Below are 23,258 nucleotides of genomic sequence, written 5' to 3' on the forward strand. Positions count from 1 at the left end.
CAGGTTTTGAGGTAGCAAAACTTAAAAAAAAAAAAAAAAACAAGGAGAGGAGGGTGAATACTTTTGCAAACCACTGTAAGTTTGATATTACCTTCATCACACTGATCTGGAGAATCGTGTTTCCAGGTAATTTTTACTGCACAAGTAATTTGGGTTTTGTTTTTAAACAAGTTGATTGCACTTGGATTTTTTTCTGCATGTTGACTGTATGGAAAAATTAACTGTGTAAATCAAAACTATAACTCATCGCCTCCCCCCAAAAAATAAACAAGCCTTCATATGGCAAAAAAAAACCCAAGATGCATGGTAGGAAGGAAAACAAAAGCATAAAATCGAGAATTAGCCACACTGGAAAGGGTTTAATCTTGGAGTCTGCATTTCTACTGTGTCCGACTCCACAGCCCTGCTATCTATCTATGATCTATTTATCATCTATCTATTATCTATCTACAGTACCTTGCAAAAGTATTCGGCCCCCTGGAACTTTTCAACCTTTTCCCACATATCATGCTTCAAACATAAAGATACCAAATGATAAATATAATCCACCTGTGTGTAATCAAGTCTCCCTATAAATGCACCTGCTCTGTGATAGTCTCAGGATTCTGTTTGAAGCACAGAGAACATCATGAAGACCAAAGAACACAACAGGCAGGTCCGTGATACTGTTGTGGAGAAGTTTAAAGCCAGATTTGGATACAAAATGATTTCCAAAACTTTAAACAAACCATGGAGCACTGTGCAAGCGATCATATTGAAATGGAAGGAGTCTACCAAGACCCGGCCAACCCTCTAAACTTCCATCTCAAACAAGGAGAAGACTGATCAGAGATGCAGCCAAGAGGCCCATGATCACTCTGGATGAACTGCAGAGATCTACAGTGGAGGTGGCTGTCCATAGGACAACAATCAGTCATACACTGCACAAATCTGGCCTTCATGGAAGAGTGGCAAGAAGAAAGCCATTTCTCAAAGATATCCATAAAAAGTGTCATTTAAAGCTTGCAACAAGCCACCTGGGAGACACACCAAACATGTGGAAGAAGGTGCTCTGGTCAGATGAAACCAAAATCAAACTTTTTGGCAACAATGCCAAACGATATCTTTGGCGTAAAGGCAACAGCTCATCACCCTGAACACACCATCCCCTCTGTCAAACATGGTGGTGACAGCATCATGGTTTTGGCCTGCTTTTCTTCAGCAGGGACAGGGAAGATGGTTAAAATTGATGGAAAGATGGATGGAGCCAAATACAGGACCATTCTTGAAGAAAACCTGTTGGAGTCTGCAAAAGACCTGAGACTGGGACAGAGATTTGTCTTCCAACAAGACAATGATCCCAAACATAAAGCAAAATCTACAATGTATGAGGTAGCGCTGTCATTTACTTGGGGAATTCTCGCTTGGCAGCGAACAAAACACATCCGGCTCGGGTTTTCCATCAAACATAGCAGTCCATGCGGTTTATTATGCAGCATAAACCGATAGAAGCAATCAACAAAACTTCACATAAACAGCAGAGCGTCCATTATAGCTTCCCTCAGTAAACCCAGTGTTCACACAGGTTGCTCAATGTCCAGCATACAGGCTCTCTTAGCCACATTTATCTCACCCATGTCAGGGTCTCCACATGGTTCCATCACTCATGCTGCAGATGTCCATACCCCTCCAGGGAACTTTCAGGCTCTGGCAGCCATTACACACAGCCACACACAGGCTGTTCGCCAGGAGACAATCCTGCGCACGGGACCTTCCGCTCCGGACCAATCAGGTCCCTGCATTCACCACATGTAACCTACCCTGGCCACATTAAATGGTCTATAGCCACGCCCACCGGGTCACGTGACTATGACCTCATCACAGGTCCTTCACACACTCACATAGCCTTTTACTATAGGCATGTTTCAGACACACCCCTGGGTGGGTTTGTAGGTAACCAGAACCCACCCATCTCTCTAGTTACGTGGAGACTTCTCCCTTATACTTTGAAACAACACCTCAACAATATCATTGCTGATCAATACGCATACCTAAGTCTCCATCTCAAGGTCACCCACCTTGAGATACATAACCATACTTCAGGATTCTGCCACTCATCCTCTCTCTTGGGACATCAACACAGCAACCCCTAGCAGACACAGTGGTTACCACACCACAAATGGAATGGTTCACAAATAAACGTATCCAGGTGTTAGAATGGCCAAGTCAAAGTCCAGACCGGAATCCAATCGAGAATCTGTGGAAAGAGCTGAAAACTGCTGTTCACAACCGATCTCCATCCAACCTCACTGAGCTCGAGCTGTTTGCCAAGGAAGAATGGGCAAGAATTTCAGTCTCTCGATGTACAAAACTGGTAGAGACATACCCCAAGCGACTTGCAGCTGTAATCGAAGCAAAAGGTGGCGCAACAAAGTATTAAGTTAAAGGGGTCGAATAATATTGCACGTCCCACTTTTCAGTTTTTGCATTTCCACAAAAATTTAAAATAACCAATACATTTCCTTCAACTTCACAATTGTGTCCCACTGGTTGTTGATTCTTCACCAAAAATTTACATTTGGTATCTTTATGTTTGAAGCATGATATGTGGGAAAAGGTTGAAAAGCTCCAGGTGGCTAAATACTTTCACAAGGCACTCTATCTATCTATCTAGCCCTCTGGTCCTGGTATATTTATACACAATGAGTATTTATAGCTATACTTTTCTCACTTCTCTTACTTTGTCAGTCACAGACAGGTGAGAATATTAATATGCCATGTGTATAATTATGCACGTATCCATCAAACGTGACTTACTGAATGAATCAGCCGCTTGCACAGTTGCCACTGAGTGATACTTAAGCTTTGCATTCGGAATATTAACAAGTGCAAATCCTGCCATCTGCAACAAGCTGCCAACCTCTCACCGGCAGCGTCTTTTTTTTTTATCCAGAACTGATTGTAGCGTCTCTATCTTCCCAATAAAACTGCATACATTATAAGCCGGTATAGTTCAGCATACAGATAACCATTTGTACTTGTCAAGGCTGATACATTTTTCATTTATGTTCTGTATTAGTGAAAAGGAAATACTTATGGTCAGAATTAAATGAACCATTATTTTCAATGTGCCTAGTAGACAATGCCCCTACATCGTCAGAGTCAATGTCATCTTGATATAGTTCAGAAGGCCTTAGAATTAATTTTTACCACCACGACTTATCCTATTGCGAATCCCACAGAGATCAGCTGATCGCCAAGGGTCCCTCATGATCTTAGGTTTGTAGGAACCACTGTATAGATACCAAGCAATATCTCTGAAGACCATGGGTATGAATCGGTTCTAACAGATGCAACTAGTTTTCCAAAGCTGGGTGTCCAGTAGGCACAATCCAGTTTTGATGGACAGACCCCTTCTTTTCATATCTCTCCTATAAACAATACAATAGTAATGGTGTTCCTTACGCTGCCATCGCTGCACGGTTTTAACTCTTTCCAGAACGACTGCATCTGTGTCAAGTCTATCTTGTTAAGTGGAATTGATACTTCTCCTATAGGATCATTCCTGCTGAATCGATCATAGTCCAAAACCTGGAGATACAGGACTCTCTGCACAACTTTCTCATACGGGAATCCTGCAAAACATGAAAAGTACAGTATTACTTTTTGCTCCTGGAGTGCTCAGTCCTAAATAAAGAGCTACCTAGATATACAGGTACAATATATGGAAATCTACCTTACTACTTGATGTTAGCGGAACCCTTTACAGCAGGGTTCCCCAACTCCAGTCCTCAAGAGCCACCAACAGGTCAGGTTTTAAGGATTTCCTTAGTATCGCCCAGGTGGTGGAATTATTGCCTGTGCAGGTGAGCAGATCTCACCTGTGCAATTTTAAGGGAAATCCTGAAAACATGACCTGTTGGTGGCTGTTGAGGACTGGAGTTGGGGAACACTGCTTTACGAGTACATGGAAATGGACATACAATGTAAGGGCTCATGGCCACATTATGGCTCCATTTCTCGCCAAACACATAGACCCTGATGGCGTAGTGGATGCCGGCACATTGAATTCCATATGTCTATGGGACTGTCACTCAATGTACCGCCATACAGCCTTCGCATCATGTTCATGAGGCCATAAAGGCTCAAATACACCTGTGCATTGCTAGAGAGAAATATTATGGTGCCATTCTTAAACAGATGCCATACTATGAAGCTTTACTTCCCCAGAATCATTGCTTTTCTGGAAAGAATATCACTAAAGGCCTGTGATCATATCTGCGATGAAGGCTCCTTTTGCAGTTCCATCAGGTTTGCTGGCAAGAACAGATCTTCATGTACTGTTATTCTTGCCGTTAAAGTGATGGAAAGCCTGACAAGGTCAGTGGAGGCCGTAGGGCACCCTGGGATCCCATGTACCGGTCTTGCTCTATACCTGTAGTCTTTTAAACTAAGATGACAGTGAAAATCCTGACTCTACATGCGCCAACGACAATAGCAACAGGGGTCATGCAGAAGAACAATTTCCAAGACACCGGACTTGAAAGATATTGATAAAAATGTCACACGTATCATAAGAAAGTCATCAATACAATTACAGTATTTATGCGGAGTGTAATATCTCTGCAGATGAGGTCTCTGTGACAGTTCATTGGTAACAGGGCTTAAAAGCATTTTTAAAATGTCAGAGGAATTTTTTTTCCATATGAAAAGCAATTTCCTTCCTTTTAGCAACAAACAGCACAATGTGATAAGTGTCATTATGATTCTGTATATTATTCTTATGATGGTTTCACAATTTTGTTCTATTTTTATTTTTAGTCTAAATGAGTTTTGCTGTTTTGTTTTGAATACTTATATTAACACCAAATAAGACAACTGCTAAAATAGCAAACTCCTGATGTTATGTTAAATTCATCCTCCTATTTAGTTTCACTAAAAAAAACAAAAGAAAAGAAAAAAACTCATAGCAGCATTATATTAGAGAACTGCTATATATATATACAGTATATATATATATATATAGATATGTATGTATGTAAGGCTACAACAATGCCCATAGCTTTCTCCAACAATTATGAGGTAGCGCTGTCATTCAGTTAGGGGATTCTCGCTTAGCCGCCACAAAACCAGATCCAGCACGGGTTTTCATAAAGCAGTATAGTCCATGAGGTTTATTCATCATCATAAACCAAAGCAATATGCAACAGCATATAAACAGCAGAGCGTCCATTATAGCTTCACTCTGTAAACCCTGTGTTCACACAGGTTGTACAATGTCCAGCATACAGGCTCTCTTAGCCTCACTTATCTCACCCACGTCTGGGTCTCCTCATGGCTGCTTCAGCTTACTGCAGACGTTCATTCCCTCCCCTGGGAACTCTCAGACACGTGCAGCTATTCACCACAGCCACTTCACAGGCTGTTAGCCAGGAAGCTCCATCTCAGCAGGACCTTCCACACTGGACCAATCGGGTCCCAGCATTCACCCCATGTGACCTACCCTGGCCACATTATATGGTCCATAGCCATGCCCACCGGGTCACATGACTATGACCTCATCACAGGTCCTTCACACACATATACACATTACAGTAGTGTTATTAAACACACCCCCTGGGTGGGTTTGTAGGTAACTAGTCCCTGACACATTGAACCAGCACGTCAGCAGTATCACTGCTGATTAACACACATAAATCTCCATCTCAAGGCCACCCACCTTGAGATACATAACGGTCATTCAGTATCTTGCCATTCATCCACTCTCCTGGGACATCCATACAGCACCCCCTAGTGGACACAGTGGTCACTACACCACATACCTCCCCCTCTGTTCCAACTTGTGGGGTTGAACACACAACCTTACATCAGGCTCTTGAGACCGGGCACTCATTACACCTTGCCCCACAGGTCAAGAGAACCGTCTCCTTCTATCATACGGCCTCATCTCTACGTTAGGCCTCCCCCGCCCCCAGCGGTCAGAGTACCGGCCCTGATCTTTGGCCCTCCAGTTACAGTCTGTCTGCGTCATCAGACACTGTTTGGTCACCACGTTCCTCTCCCCGTTTGTTCCGTTCCCTGACCAGCTCCCCCGGTTGGTACAGTCATCAGTCTTAATCAGGCCTACTGTCTGGCCTGAGTCTGACTCATTCAGGGTCACACAGGAACTACGGTCTCTCAACGTCATCCTGCCAGTCAAACTACCACCTGCGGACATTCTTCGGCCATCTGCCCTGTCACTTCTTGGTGGAACCCTTCGGGTCCTTACATCTTGGGTTGAAGGCGGCCGCCACTTGGTGTTCCGAAGATCTTTATTGATTCGCCGACGGTCCAGCCTCAACTGCTCAATCTCTTGCAGGTACCCCACTCGATACTCCAAGAGCATCCGAAAGTTTCTCAGGCTTTCCACGGAGCCAACCACCAGGACGGGAATCCTACCCTCTTCAGTGGATACCTGGTCTTCATCATCAGGAGGGATCCTCACCCTCACCACACCAGAGATATTCATAAGGTTTTGTATTACCTTCCCAGATCTTCCAATGATTCTTCCAATCAGAGCTTTGGGTACCGGAAATACCTCTTTCCCGCAAACCCAACCGATCCATAGCCTCTCTTGCTAACTCTAGGCGTCAAGCAGCTTTCATATTACTCCGCCTAACCAACTGTTTGACATGGAGACACTGCAGATGCATGTTTTTCAGGACAGCCACCCGCTTTGCTGTGTCTTCCCTGGCTGACATTATCACCAACTGCCGAGTCTCAGGCGCCCAGTGCACCTTACACGCTTTGACTGCCTCTTTGAAAGCCTCATGCACACCTTCCTCAGCACAGACCTCTTGCATGTCTTTTGGTACATCAATCACAAACTTGAAGGTCGTGGCCTGGCTCTCTTCCTGGCCAGGAGGCTCTGGCTTTACCACGAACACTTCCCTCACTACAGTTGCCCCGACCGGGTGACTGTCTTCTTCAGTTCTCAGCTCCTCAACCTCACGAGATCTCATCTCTTCCCGATCGTCTGCCAAGACGGGCACCGCCAGCTCCGTTCCACCACCCGTCGGACCCGGCCGCTGTTCCTCACTGTCCAAGTTCTTCTACCCGCAGAAGACCACTTACAGTTTCTTTAAGCTCCAAGACCTCTTTCTCGAGCTCCTCAACCCTGTGCTCGGCCATTTGTCTCAGGACTCTTTCTCATTTGATATGTCCTTCCACTGTCTCCTTTATTAACTGTATCTCACGATCTTGTTCTGTTTTGGCCAGCACATGGCGCACTACTACCTCTTTAATTATATTGTCAAAGGGTACCACTGGGTCAGTCCCGTCAGCCGAGTGAACCGTCCCATTACCGTTTAACCGTGTTTTTACCCCAGTCGTCTCATCTCCCAGCCCACCATCCGTCATATCATGAGACGTCAGGTCCGTAAGTTGGGCAGATGTACTTCTTCTTCCGGTCAGTTCTACCTCTGACCTATCCATGTCAGGAGCCGTCACTGTCTCAGTGTCTGCTGGCCCCACAGTCGAAATGTCTCCATCGTCCGACCATACGTCATCAAACAAAACAAAGTCCCGGCCCCTCTCCAAGGCACAGAATAAGTCCTGTGGTATCCCGCCCCCTTGGCACTCACCACCTATGCGCCCCTCAAACATCACTCTGTCTACGGTATAGTTCACCGTGAACCCATGTTTACAGCGAACCTGGACCATTCTCTTGGTCAGACAGAAAGTGAGAGGAGATCCTGTTAGAGTCACCTGACACTTTGAGTCCAGCCGACCCGAGACTCCTTCTCGGTCCAGCATTACGGTACACACCTGTGACCCGTCATTATCCGGAAAGAATATTCCACATTCAGAAAACAACATACACGAACATTGCTGTTCCTTTTTTGACACATCGGCCCCTTTCTGGACCACCCCAATTTGGGTCACCGCCCCCTCCCAGGACTCCACCCCTTTTTGAGTTACCCCCCTCAATTTGGGTCACCGCCCCCCTCTGGGACTCCACTTCTTTTTGGGTTACCACCCCAATTTGGGTCACCGCCCCCTTCTGGGACTCCACCCCCTTTTGGGCTACCACCCTGATTTGGGACTCCACCCCCTTTTGGGCTATCACCCCGGTTTGGGCCACCGCCCCCTTCCGGGATTTCCCCATGTCCGTTATACCGGTCTTCTCAGACCACAGTACACACAACACAGTTTAATGTCTTTTAACGATACCACACAAGTCCTTGCTGGCACCACCACAGCTCCTGCTGTCACCAATCACCGACACCACCGGCTGCTGTTCACACACAGCGGCTGGTGTCCTCTTCGTAACCCCGCCGAGTTACAGGAAGCCGCTTGTCCCCTTCGTAACCCCGCCGAGTTACAGGAAGCCGCTTGTCCCCTTCGTAACCCCGCCAAGTTACAAGAAGCCGCTTGTCACCTTCTTGACTCCCACTGAGCCACCGCAGGCTGAGTTGAGAAAAGAAGAAAAAAAAAACACCACACAAAACTCACGTGTTCTTTCTGTGTGCTATTCAGGACATTCCGTTTCCTCTCCTGAGACCATCCAACACACAGGGCACACCGGGTGCTAGTCAGGGAGTGACCCTCTTCCCAGGGTTTCCCAACACACAACGGCCACACCAACACACCACACAAAACTCACGTGTCCTGTCTGTGTGCTATTCAGGACGTTCCGTCTCCGCCTGAGACCGTCCAACACACAGGGCGCACCGGGTGCTATTCAGGGAGCGGCCCTCCTCCCAGGGTTTCCCAACACACTGGCCTCACCAGGTCCAGGGGCTTAGCGGGTGCTCTTCAGGACATCCGTCTCCTCCTGAGACTGCCCAACACTCACGCCTCACCAGGTCCAAGGTCATACCACGTGCTCCAGGGATCCGATTCTTCTCCTAGAACCTCCCAACACTGACCCTCCAGGACCTTGCTCACTGAACCCTCCAGGTACACAGTCTTTCACACTGACCCAGGTCAGTATAACACGAACACCTGTCCGTTTCCTGTGTCGGCCCCACAGGTCCTCGGATACCTCTTCTCCACAGAGGCACCCAATAGCAATCACCAGTCTCTTTCTCACTAACCCCGGCCAGTACAACACGGTTTTCACGACCGTCACCTGCTGGCCGCGCAGGTTCTCAGACCCCTCTACCACAGAGGTATCCTATAAGTCTCTTTCTACTGGGGAAACGGCTGCACTGGGCTCACTGATCCGGACAGTGCCTTACTCACTAGGCCACCCCACGGTTCCAGAACCACAGCCGGGCAGTGGCATCCCCAACCGTCAGCCTTCCTGGCTCAGTGTTGCCCTTAGCAACCGACTTTGCAGTCCTCTTCCGTTGCTCCCAGCAACAAGGCTACAACAATGCCCATAGTTTTCTCCAACAATTGTGAGGTAGTGCTGTCATTCAGTTAGAGGATTCTCGCTTAGCCGCCACAAAACCAGATCCAGCATGGGTTTTCATAAAGCAGTATAGTCCATGAGGTTTATTCATCATCATAAACCAAAGCAATATGCAACAGCATATAAACAGCAGAGCGTCCATTATAGCTTCACTCTGTAAACCCTGTGTTCACACAGGTTGTACAATGTCCAGCATACAGGCTCTCTTAGCCTCACTTATCTCACCCACGTCCGGGTCTCTTCATGGCTGCTTCAGCTTACTGCAGACGTTCATTCCCTCCCCTGGGAACTCTCAGACACGTGCAGCCATTCACCACAGCCACTTCACAAGCTGTTAGCCAGGAAGCTCCATCTCAGCGGGACCTTCCACACTGGACCAATCGAGTCCCAGCATTCACCCCTTGTGACCTACCCTGGCCACATTATATGGTCCATAGCCACGCCCACCGGGTCACATGACTATGACCTCAACACAGGTCTTTCACACACAGATATACACTTTACAAAAGCGTTATTAAACACACCCCCTGGGTGGGTTTGTAGGTAAATAGTCACTGACACATTGAACCAGCACCTCAGCAGTATCACTGCTGATTAACACACATAAATCTCCATCTCAAGGCCACCCACCTTGAGATACATAACGGTCATTCAGTAGCTTGCCATTCATCCACTCTCCTGGGACATCCTTACAGCGCCCCCTAGTGGACACAGTGGTCACTACACCACTATATATATATACACACACATATACATATGTGTGTATATATATATATATATATATATATATGTGTGTATGTACATATACATTCAGTATGTTTACAAATATTTAAACATAATAAACCATTTTAATGCCATTTATTCACCAGAATTGCAAGCAAAACCTGTATTTTACATATATACTGTATATATAATAATGATAATAATAATAACTCCTCAGTAGGGATATGAGCGGATCCGTGCCCTTTGGCAAATCGTCAAGACCCGCTGTTGGCAGCTCCCTTTGCAATTGCCGACCAATGACTTCCCGGATGCTAACAGTTCATTTGTTCTAAACTGCAGCAGGGTACAGGACCTTTGGTCACATAATGGTCAAATAACTGTGATAGAATTAAAGATACTATTGAACTTTTAACATCAGAAACTGCACTGATAATGCTGGACTGGTGCAATATCTGCTAGGTATCACTGGGGGCTCTTATGGGGATGGAGCCCATGGGCAATTGCCCAGTTTGCCCACCCATAATGCTAGCCCTGCACACATATGTATACACAGAGCATGTATATACAGACACGTATATATACAGAGAACATACACACATACATATCTATACACAGTGCACATTCACATATGTATACATATACAGTACATACCGCGGCAGAATTTTTGCTTTCTTTACCTTTTTTTCAGAGAATACGAATGATAACACCAAAACTTTTTCTCCACTCATGGTTAGTGGTTGGGTGAAGCCATTTATTTTCAAACTACTGTGTTTTCTCTTTTTAAATCATAATGACAATCCAAAACATCCGAATGACCTTGGTCAAAAGTTCACAGACCCCATTTCTTAATACCGTGTATAGCCCCCTCTAACATCAATGACAGCCTGAAGTCTTTTGTGGTAGTTGTGGATGAGAGTCTTTATTTTCTCAGATGGTAAAGCTGCCCACTCTTCCTGGCAAAAAGCCTCCAGTTCCTGTAAATTTCTGGGCTGTCTAGCATAAACTGCTCGCTTGAGATCTCCCCAGAGTGGCTCAATGATATTGTGGTCAGGAGACTGAGATGGCCACTTCAGAACCTTCACTTTGTTCTGCTGTAGCAAATGACAAGTTGACTTGTCCTTGTGTTTTGGAACGTTGTCATGTTGGAACGTCCAAGTACGTCCCATGTGCAGCTTCCGGGCTGATGTTGCAAATTTGCCTCCAGTATTTGCTGATAACGTTCTGCATTCATCCTTCCTTCAACTTTGACCAAGTTTCCTGTGCCTTTGTAGCTCACACATCCCCAAAAAATCAGTGATCCACCTCTCTGCCTTACAGTAGGAATGGTGTTCCTTTCATCATAGGCCTTGTTGACTTTATGTCAACAGTTTATGGTTGTGGCCAAAAAGTTAAATTTTGGTCTCATCACTCCAAATTACCTTGTTCCAGAAGTTTTGAGGCTTGTCTCTATGCTGTTTTGCATATTGTAGGCAAGATACTTTGTGGCATTTGCACAGTAATGGCATTCTTCTGGCGAGTCGACCATGCAACCCATTTTTCTTCAAGTGCCTCCTTATTGTGCATCTTGAAACAGCCACACCGCTAGTTTTCAGAGTCCTTTATTTCAGCTGTTATTTGTGGGTTTTTCTTTGCATCCCGAACAATTTTCCTGGCACTTGTCACAGGTCACAGGTGAGGATGTTCCCTATAACTGTAGCCAGTTAAACCCATTTGTGTCAACTTCTGTGCATGTTATCAGGCCAAAATCACCAGGGGATGTGAACTTATGATCAGGGTCATTTGGATGTTTTGGGTTGTCATTATGATTGAAAGAGAGAAAACACAGTAGTTTGACAATAAATGGCTTCACCAACCACTAACCATGAGTGGAGAAAAAGATTTGGGGTTATCATTCATATTCTCTGAAAAAAGGCCTGGAAAGAAAAAATTCCACCTGGGTATGTAAACTTTAGATCACAACTGTATATGTATATATACAGAGTGCCCACACGTACACATGTTGTCAACAAAGATCGATGCTTTTAACATCAGAAACTGCACTGATGATGTTGGACTAGTATTATCAGTGCAGTTTTTGCTTGTTATTCCTGGGGGTCCTTATGGTGGTATGGATCCAGGGCAATTGCCTATTTCCCCCCTCCCTATTACAATGTCCCTGTATATATATATATATATATATATATATATATATATATATATCATATTTAGTGTATATTCATTTATAAGTTATGTATAATTCATTTCTAAATGTAAATTACAGGCTTTGCTTTCAATTCTGGAGAATAAATGGAACTGAACTGGTGAATGGTGTTTAAACAGAGGGTGCAGGTTGGAAGTGGAACATTTGCACTTCTTAGTGTTTGTCCTGTGCATAACGCAAACATTGAGCACTGCAGGACAAATACTGTGATTCTTCTTCAGTCAACTTTAGAAAACCACAAGCTTACACTTAGTTCTGCCAATTAAATTTTATTTCTTCCTTTAACATTATTTATCTGTACACCCAAGTACACCAACTCCCACAATATTTCAAGCATTAATAATGTTAGGTGGTCTCGCTCTAAAAATGTATTGAATATATATTCTTTTGTTACAAACTGAGACCACCACTGGTCTTTACAAAGGAATAGTGACCCTCTACTAACTGCTGTGCAGGCTGTGGAGAACAGCCGGCAGCTTTTCTGCGCCTTCATTCTAGTGAACAGAGGGTGCTATCCCACTTTTTTCCCTAACCAACAGTTATCAACCATCTAGAAAGCTGCAGCCCCTCAATGCCTTATACAAGCAAAGCACCATAGGCATGGTTGTGGCTGTGCCTGACATTTCATCTTGGCCCCATTCATTGGAACACCAACGTAGATATAAGTAGTAGTCTCCCCAAAAAATAAAACCCCAACCTTTTTAGCCTATGAGTTGTTCTTATGTAAAATTCTTTTAATGTTCCATGTAGCTGATTTATCAAGGTTTAAGAGAAGCAGAAAATCACTAATAGCCGCCATTAAAGAACCTATGAGTTCTGCTGCATAGCTTCCCATATGACATAGAATGACCATGTAGCTACTATAGCTTCTATAGGTTCCTTGGCCTATATGGAAAAATATAGCTTGAAGATCCAGTCGGGGACCACAGAGAAAGTCAAGACTAGTCCGGCGCCGCCTCTGACTGACAGCGTAATTCCAGGTGATTGACAGATCTGTGGCTATGTACAAATATGGGACAGACTTATCAGTCACTTACATAAGTGTGGGGAGAAGCCGGCCAGGAGTGGTGCAGAAATATTCGTGATTCTGCCTATTGGCCAAAGTCAGACCTTCAAACTATATATTCTCAGAAACACTGAAATGTTTCGGAAAATCATATACTGAACCCGTCTGAAATTGTGCAGCCATAATTCGATTCATTCTGCACGTGGTTTGGACAGAATGAATTGATGAACAGGTTCCCTTTAAATACGGATATAGTGTCTGCTATTACTACCTCTTGATGTGGGGAATTTTACAGTTTGACTGCTCTAATTTTAAAGAACCCTTTCCTATACAGATGCCAGAATTGCCTAAACATATCAAAAGTTTCTTAGTCCTTAGTAAAAAGTCCCTCTGCAAAAACTCTTACTGTTTCTCTTATTCATTCCTGTCTGGACTATTGTAACTCTCTTCTAATCGGTCTCCCTCCTTCACTCTCCAATCCGTCCTGAATGCTGCAGCCAGGATCATATTCCTCACCAATCATTATACCGATGCCTCTACCTTGTGCCAGTCCTTACACTGGCTACCCATCCACTCCAGAATCCAGTACAAACTTATTACCCTCACCCACAAAGCACTCCATGGCTCAGCACCACCCTACATCTCCTCCCTAGTCTCAGCTTACCACCCTACCCGTGCCCTCCATTCTGCTAATGTCCTCAGGTTAGCATCCTCAATAATCTGAACCTCCCACTCCCATCTCCAAGACTTTTCAAGTGCTGCACGAATTCTCTGGAATGCACTACCCAGGTCAATACAATTAATCCACAATCCCCACAGTTTTAAGCGTGCCCTGAAAACGCATTTGTTCAGACTGACCTATCACCTCAATGCATTAACCTAATTATCCCTGTGTGGCTCATTCAAAATTTTTTACCATAACCAGGTTCCCCGCATCATGTTCTTACATGCTTTATGCACTTAATAGCCCTCTGTGTCTGTACTGTTACATATTTAGACTGTTAACTGGTTCATGCAGCAACAGGAACACCCGATTCTTACACTATGGCTGGTCCAAACAATAAAAGCAATTGTTACCATCCCCCTTTCGTGTCTCCCCTTTTTCCTCATAGATTGTAAGCTTGCGAGCAGGGCCCTTATTCCTCTTGGTATCTGATATGATCTATGTGATTATTGTTATGGTGTAATTTCTACCGTCTGTACAAGTCCTCTCTATAATGTAAAGTGCTGCGGAATATGTTGGCGCTATAGAAATAAATTTATTATTATTAGTAAGATTCAAGGACGGAATAAGTCATGTGCCAGGGCTTTGTACTGACCACACATGTATTTATACTTACAAATGAGATCACCTCTAGGCCATCTTTTTTTCATAAGCTAAACAAGCCCAACTTTTCTAACCTCTCATTAAAAGAGAGACAGGTTAGGTGCCAATTGTATTTAACAGGAAAATTTGCTTCCTCCCTCGAAAAGATCACGGCTTTGCACGGATACATCACAACGTATGCTAATGAAAAGAAAATATTCAGAATCTGCCAAGAGTCTATGAAAGTAAATTATATAATTAAATATTCCTAATAATGAAAACACTTATCCAACCAACAAGTTGCTGTCAAGTGTCTCGGAGACATGCTGGATACACACTAATGGAAGAAACAAATATTTATGTGAAAAAAAAGATTATTAAAATTTTGTCAAAATATAAATGCTGCTAGCTGTAAAGTCATCATCAGCAAGAGCGAAGACTGCAACAGCACCGAAAGTTACTCGGTTCAAGCCAAGTCCCTACTACTAGAGGGAATACCCCTGGATACGCAATTATTTTATTATTTTTTCTTAAAGCAAAAACTAGTTATTTTAAATAAATCATCAAATATTTCATTGACTGTTGACAAAACCGTATCACAAGAGTGAAGAACCATTAAACTTGATCATGTTCCTGACAAGTTAACAGCATCTGTGAACTTCCGGTCGGCGCCGGTAACAGCTGATTGTTGGGGGGTTCCCGGAGTCACACCTCCACTGATCAGATATTGATGGTCTAAACTAAGGATAGGTCCATCAATAAAAAAAGTAGCAGCCAACCCCATTAATTAAATGGTTGTGTGAATTAATTAAAAAGCTGCCACAACTTTAGCTGCATATAGTTAGAATTAAGGTGATGTATCCTTACCCATTTCATCCTTACCGATGCAGTGTCACATCCCCAATTCTCAGGTCCTACATTCACTTTGACTGCAGCAGTCACATGTGGTAAATCCCCCACATGCTGCATATCACTGAGATCTGTGACTGACAGCAGTGGTCACATGGTGGTGTATACGGGATTGTACTCCTCCAGGGTAAACAGGAGACAGCAGTGACGACCAAGTATGGATTTTGTCAGGGATGAAATATGAATATATCTTATCACCTTATTTTATATGTATTGCCACCCGTGTGGTGCTTTTTTATTATTAACCCCTTTAATTAAACTATATGAAGACATATAACCCAAAAGGACTATACAACAATGAAGACTATTAGATTAGAGAGCTTGGAGTATGTGGATTTCTTATCTCAAAGGATGACAATATTTCAGTTGTGGTGGGTGGGCTTTACTACGTCAGGAGTTTAAAAAGTCAGTGATTAGGGATGAGCGGACCCATGGAAGTTTGGATTCTGGTGCCCAACCGAACTTTAGTAAAAAATTCAGTTACCAGAACTGTATCAAACCTTAAACCTGATCCCAAAAATCAATGGGCACCCGTACTTTAGAGCTGGAATATACATGTGCATCCGCTCTCTCGCTCGTACAATTTTTAGGAATTGGATTTATCTACAACTCTGCTCTTTCACCACTCTTGAAAAAGTGCAGTAAAAAAAGTCTCATAATGGACCTTTTTTATTTAAATAGTCATTCCCCGACATTAAAAGTTATCACATATCTTAAGATTAGTGAAGGACCCACACCGATCAAGAGGACAGGCTTTGAATGGAGCTATGGTGATGCATGAGCACCACTGCTCCATCTATTTTCTATGGGACTGCTGGAGAAAGCCAAGTACAGCACTCTGCTTTTTCTGCCAGTCCAATGGAGCTATGGTGATGCATGCGCACCTCTACTCCATCTATTTTCTATGGGACTGCTGGAGAAAGCCAAGTACAGCACTCTGCTTTTTCTGCCAGTCCAATGGAGCTATGGTGATGCATGTGCACCACTACTCCATCTATTTTCTATGGGACTGCTGGAGAAAGTCAAGTACAGCACTCTGCTTTTTCTGCCAGTCCAATGGAGCTATGGTGATGCATGCGCACCACTACTCCATCTATTTTCTATGGGACTGCTGGAGAAAGCCAAGTGCAGCACTCTACTTTTTCTGCCAGTCCTATGGAGAATGCACATGCTCAATTTGCTGTGACATTTCAGAGCCCCATTTTCAAGATCTTTTGGGTAGGTGATAACTTTTATTGTTGGGAATAACCTTTTGACAATTATGTAATATTATATCAACATTTCATTGGAGGTGAAACTTCAATACTTCTGTTAGTCCTACAGCAAATCTGAGAGGATCTAATTCCTCTGTATAATTTCCATTAATTAGCCCAAAACCAAAGTTAGACCTTTGATGTACTATTATTTGGCAAGTACTGCAGGGCCAAAGTAACCCTTGATCCCCTCCACCTTGTGCGTCTCACCCTCGAAGAGGAAAGTCTCGTTCCAATGTGGGTTGAGGTTTTTCCTCTTCACCTTGGTCTCCAGCTTGTGCTTCTTGTCAGGCAGTAGATAAATCTTCACAAATGGATCGCTGGTTCCGCTAAAGTCCTTGGCTGGTAGCTCCTGCGCCTTCATAATCTTTACAGTGAGAGTAGATTCCTGGAAGTTGTAGCCCACACTAAACTGAATCCGGCCAAGTGTCTCCCGTCCTGAGCTGTCATGACCATCTTCTTCATCTGACCCCGGAGATAACTATAAAAAAAAAGAAGGAAGGTTCAACATTAAGACTAGAATCCCAAATAGGTCTAACGCAAGTGTATGGAATAGTGGTTGAAGAAAGCGTTACAATGTTCTCTGTGTCCACCAGATGGCAATAAGAAAACGCAGCTTGGAGATCAGGTTATTTTCAGCGTGAGGATACTCAGAGGTCATACCAGTGCCTTGGGCCAATACTCCCGCTACCTAAGCCCACAATCTGAGGTTCTCCACCATTTACGCCTTCATACATTAGGATCTGGCACAATATGCAATTTGACATTCTTAAATTAATAAGCAGAGGTCACTGTCACACTACTGCAGCCCTACAGATGTATACATTACATGATGTACAGATGTGGAGCGGGAAGGGAACATCAAGGTCAATGCTGAAGACAATAGAAAAATACCTTATCCAAAATATCCATAGAGGTTTTGTTACAATCTCATACAATCATTCACTTACTGAATATAAAACATTTTTTTAATTAGCTTTTTTTTTTTGTCAGGTAGCCTATACCTTTGCTAATCAGTTGTAAGTACCGTACTCCATATGATGAAGAAAAAAAAAATTTTGATCCAGCTGGAGACGGAGGTGGCTGCAATTAACAAAGCTTTATTGGACAACTTAAAAATATGTTGGTTCTAAAAAATTTCTTATAGCAAACACCAAGCACATCAGTGAGGAGGATCAACGCGTTTCAACTAAAAAATAGTCTTAGTCATGATCTCAACTCCATATGATGTTATATAGTTATCAGTAATAATATTGTTTATAGTCACTCAGGATATTATCATCCCGGGGTGTGAAGATCACAACTTGTATCCTTCCACTGGGGTCCTAAACTGACTCCTGTATATAGGGTATGATTTTTCAGCATTATACATGCATTAACAAAGGGTTAAGATATCTCCGATGACAATAAATTCGTGTGATTTTGATATTTTGGAAAAATGTAAAATAAAACTGTGCAGGTCTGTAAGGATTAAACACATATATTGCATTTTTTACATTTTTTTGCCTTAAAGGGATTCTGTCAGCAGTTTTTTTGCTGTATAATCAGAGAGCAGCATGATGTAGGGACAGAGACCCTGATTCCAGTGATATCTCACATAATGGTCATTTTGATACAATGCTGAGCTCCGTGTAGCACCACACCACTGATTGGCAGTTTTCAGTGTACACTGTGCATAGGCAGGAAGCTGCCAATCACTGGCAGGAGCAGGGTTATACAGAGCAGTTGACTAGAAGGCACGAGACACCTAGTCTGGTAGTGATAATCTTCTGCTGATAAAACATTGTTTTTTATTGAAATAGCCTAGTAGGTGAAACATTACTGGAAAAGTTACAGAAACCAACAAAGAGCAAAAATCGCTAAAAAAATATTTGTAATTAATTGTCTGTTTGTCTGTATTCACCTGTTCTTCATTGATGATGTACAAAATTAACAGAGCCTTTAAATTAAGGCACAATTAACCCCTTCTCGGCTGAGCACTAACTAGACCTTAGCATCCCTGACTATACCAGTGACTACAACGTAGCACCCCAACGCCACACTAGAGACTAGCCGTTCTCAGTATTCTCAGCACCTTCTGTATCTTCAGATTTGCTTAAACCTAAAGACACACACTACACAAATTTCTAAACTCAGCAATGAATCTGCTAAATACAAGGACTACGTAGAAAACCAGGCCAGGGAATGGAATGACAGGCCCACTCCCAAGCCTGTCTATCATCCAAGCCCAAACAGAAGTTGCCAAAGCCGCTAGCAAACTACACATTCCAAGGGACATCTGGCTTTCTGCAATCCTTATACCTCACCAAACTTTTCCTAGATGAAATATGACGTACCGTATATTTCCTGGTGCCTAGTATACATATGGGGAGGGAGGAACCTTGGGGAAATATCACAATCCCCCTCTACTCTGCTACTATCTCACAGGATCTATGTGAGGGATAGTAAACATGCTGTAGTGTAACTAGAGTCTGATGGGCCTCAGTGCAAAAATTGAACCTGGACCCTGACCTTCATGTTGGTCAGATGTATGGGCCTTTGTAGGGTTCTAGATCCTATGAATACATATGTATTCACACTCCATTTAATAATGTTCCATTTAATAATGTTCCCCTTCCTGGTATAATGTCCCTCACCCTGGGTCACTTCATGGTATAATGTCCCTCACCCTGGGTCACTTCATGGTATAATGTCCCTCACCCTGGGTCACTTCATGGTATAATGTCCCTCACCCTGGGTCACTTCCTGGTATAATGTCCCCCATCCTGGGCCACTTCCTGGTATAATATCCCCCATGCTGGGCCACTTCCCGTTATTATGGCCCCCATCTTGGGCCCCTTCCTAGTTTAATGTCCACCATTCTGGGCCCCTTCCTGGTATAATGTCCACCATCCTTGGCCCCTTCCTGGAATAATGTCCCCCATCCTGGGCCACTTCCTGGTATAACGTCCTCTTTCCTGGGCCAATCCCACAATGTGCAGAGTCCTCTTCTATACCCTGCAGCTGACTTTATTATGGCAGCCATGGGTGGTGCATGTCGTCACTGCCATGCGCCGCTCGAGACGTGCATGCCGACATCAGCTGCCGGCTTCTAATTGTGATTAGCCAGCGACATGCATTGAAGTGCAGGGAGCCGGTGGACGCACACCCAGCTGAAATAGGCGCTGGTGTCGGCAGGCCCCTCTCACACACGGGCCCGGTCATGGTCGCACCCCTGTGCACATGTGTGACCACTGCGCAGGAAGGTAGTGAATAGGAAGGTGGTCACACACTCACGCCGGGAGCAAGGGACCGCTGATCTCTTGATCTCACACTAATCATGTATCGTTAGTGGGATAGTCCTACTTGATGCCATTATCTGGGCACTGCAAGCTGACCAGACGATAAAAGGTGAATAGATGGCCGTGCACATGAAGAAACAGAGCCCTGCGCACATGTATAAAGGATAATTTACCATAAAGAAGGAGACACACATTCATGACCAGAAGTATTTGTCTGGAGCTAGAGAGAAGTATTTTTAGCATAGATTGATATATACCCTGGAGAGAAGAAACGTGAAAATTAAAGTGCTGGGAGCAAAACGCAGTGACAATCTCAATGGCTTCCTGGTGTGAATGAATGAATGGGATCGAGCCTTAAATTGTGCTGGTTTTGGAGCTGAATGCAAACACTGAGATTGCCGAGGACGTCGATCCTGACACATCTAGCTCGTTGTTGACCTCTATTCTAATGGCATCTGATAGAAACTCTCAGGACATTACCATACATACAACAAATATATATTATATACATACACACAGTATACCCTGCAAGTCCACAATGTGTCAGAGACATCAGTGGGACGTGGCACATTGTCGCCTTCTCTGCTATCTCTCAGGTGTGAAGCAATGTAGCATTGGCACTTACTGAAGCGGTTCCACAGCGTGAATGATACATCTGTCTCTTACTGCAATTGCCTGGGATCAATTACCACAGTTTTTTTAATGGATTAATTTACAACCTTTCCTATTAGGGCTTGCTCGCGCTGCCGTATAACATAGTCGAGTGCTCTCTGGTGTTTTAGCACTCAGCCCAGTGTTATTCTATGGGACAGTCCAGATCAACAATTATTTTATCATGCCGGTTCGATATGAGAGCACAATGGCAGCATGCTACAAGTGCAATCGAGAATCAGATCACACACACCCAAACAAGTCTTTGGCTGCGTGTCAAACATCGGACTGCACTCGGATGTCATCCGAGTGCAGTGCAACTACCGTGGATGCTGGCAATGAAGGCGAGGGAGAAATTACTTTCTCCGTCTCTTCCGTACCTGTGTTGTGATTCTCTCTTGTCGGCTCAAACTCTGACACATGAGTTAGTTGATGACCGTGTGAGAGAGCCCTTACAAGTAGTGTAGGATAAGGATTAAAACTAGGATTTGGCATCAATTCTAAAAAAAAAAATGAACATATATTCTGTATAACCATGATAAAACCCCTTATCCATATGTCTTATATGGCATTCACAATAGGGATCCCTAGAATGGAGAACCACTAGGAAAGATCAGCTCTCACTGAGGAGGACTTGGCCCAGGAATATTACATAGCTCCCAGTAATAATAAATCATCATAAATGCTTTGCAGAATTTTTGGAGTTTTTAGTTTTTATGAAGAGGATTTGCAGAGCTTCCGTACCGTTTCTTCTCTGTGTGTGCATACGGTATGGCACTGTGCACACAGAGTTATTGGGAGCTTTGAAAATCAACAAGTTTTTCAAGCAAAAACAGCTTTAGAAAATGCTCCTTCTTAGTAAGAGATTTTCTTTCTCGGAACCATTTACTGGAGCAGTTTCGATGATCTTTTCAAAAGTTTTCGAAGAGTTTTTTTTGTTTCTCTGAGAGCATTTTTCACTTTTCTGATTTAATGGTCCCTTAGTTTGGAGCGGATTCCATCAATAACACAAATCAAAGTGACATGGAGTTTCTTTTTTTCAAAGCCTTAAACTGAAAAAAAAAAAGCTGACAATGCTCAACATATAAGAAGCAAAGTGGTTGTACAATAAAAATGAATAGAAAGAGAGTTTAAGTGATTTTTCATTTTTTTTTTACAAGTTCTGCTCTAAAAAATAAAAAAGTTTATGTGCATAAAGCCTAAGGAAATTTGCAGCTGTGTCATTAAGTAATCATTAGGACAGATTTCTTCCAGAGGTATCGGCACTCGCGGTGCCGGGGCTGTGATGCGTTGTTGTGACACGTGACCCCGGCGCCCAATCAGCGCTGCTGTCACTGTCTCCGCCTTTGGACAAATTGAACATGAAGAGGAAGTCCGGGATCAGCTGACCTCTGACTTCCTCTTCATGTTCAGTTTGTACAAAGGAGGAGACAGTGACAGCAGCGCTGATTGGGCGCCGGGTTCACGTGACATTCAACTGCACGAGAGCCCCGGGACCCCAAGTACCAACACTGCGGGAACGGAGCCGGCATGGGAGAGGTATATAGGTTTTATCATTTTATCAGGGCCAAACATTTAGTTTAAGAAGGGGTTGTCTGTTGTGAATTCACTTTCTGGCCTACCTCTGGTTGCTGGTGAAGGTAGTGGAGATGGTTGTATTGACAGAGGGGTCGTGAGTTCTCTTTCTGGGCTCCCTCTGGTGGTTACAGGAGGTTATGGAGCTGATCTAATTAACAGAGGCTTGCCACCTGATAATGAGGAGGACGATTGGACATTGGGAGTTTCTGACTGGATATAAGACAGCCGACTCCCTCTATCCCTGCTGGTGATTTTTCCTGCCTCCTGAGGTCTTAGTTTCCTGCTCAGTCCCTGCATGCTCAGCTAAGTGTTCTTTTGCTATTCTGTTCACATTTGTTCTGGTTTTGTCTATTTCGGTTTTGTGTGGTCAGCCAGCCCCGGCTGGGGCTGTGCTGAATTTCCATCCTTATGTTACTGCTTGTTCCAGTTTCTTTTTGTCCCTTATTAGATTGGCCTCTCTTTGCTCTGTTTTCAGAATACACCAGAGTGCTGATATAGTGGGCGAAGTCGTGCAACTTCCGTATTTTTTCTATGAGACGTGTGGGGCATTTTTTGCAGGGTTTTTTGCATGATTGCAGACAGTGTCTTTCCTTTCCTGTCCTGTCTAGTTAGTTTGGGCCCCATCATTTGCTCAGCCTATTTTCCTACCTGCGTTTGTGTTTTCATCTAGTCTCACCGACAATATATCTTTGGGGGCTGTCTATTCCTTTGGGGTCTGCTCTGGGGCAGTTTAGATTTCCCCTTTCTTGCTTTAGGCTTATTCAGTTCTCCGGCTGTGTCGAGGCGTCTAGAATCATCATAGGTACACTCCACGGCTAATGCTAGTTGTGTGGATAGGATCAGGGGTCTGCAATCCGCTTAGTTACCAACCTCTCTGGTTTTCTGTGGCTTAGCTTGGTCTTGCTTTCCTCCTCGGTGACCCAATCATAACAGTTGTCCTACTAGTGGAATACCCCTTTAAAGCCCTGGCGATAT

General features: G+C 43.9%; 1 protein-coding gene across 11 annotated transcripts in view; it reads right to left on the minus strand.

The window, feature by feature from the left end:
• SYT7 (synaptotagmin 7) overlaps nt 1-23,258 on the minus strand; it is a 596,170-nt gene that overhangs the window by 59,305 nt on the left and 513,607 nt on the right. For all 11 annotated transcript variants that reach the window (XM_073574004.1, XM_073574013.1, XM_073574007.1 and 8 more), the window contains 2 exons: nt 16,984-17,254; nt 3,445-3,614 (listed from right to left, as the gene is read on the minus strand). In XM_073574004.1, the coding sequence (XP_073430105.1) occupies nt 3,445-3,614; nt 16,984-17,254 (441 nt within the window). The remainder of the gene's footprint in view (nt 1-3,444; nt 3,615-16,983; nt 17,255-23,258) is intronic.

Source organism: Dendrobates tinctorius, unplaced genomic scaffold (genome assembly GCF_039654945.1).
Source record: "Dendrobates tinctorius isolate UK_male_01 unplaced genomic scaffold, ASM3965494v1 ptg000037l, whole genome shotgun sequence".
In the NCBI taxonomy this organism is placed as follows: domain Eukaryota; kingdom Metazoa; phylum Chordata; class Amphibia; order Anura; family Dendrobatidae; genus Dendrobates; species Dendrobates tinctorius.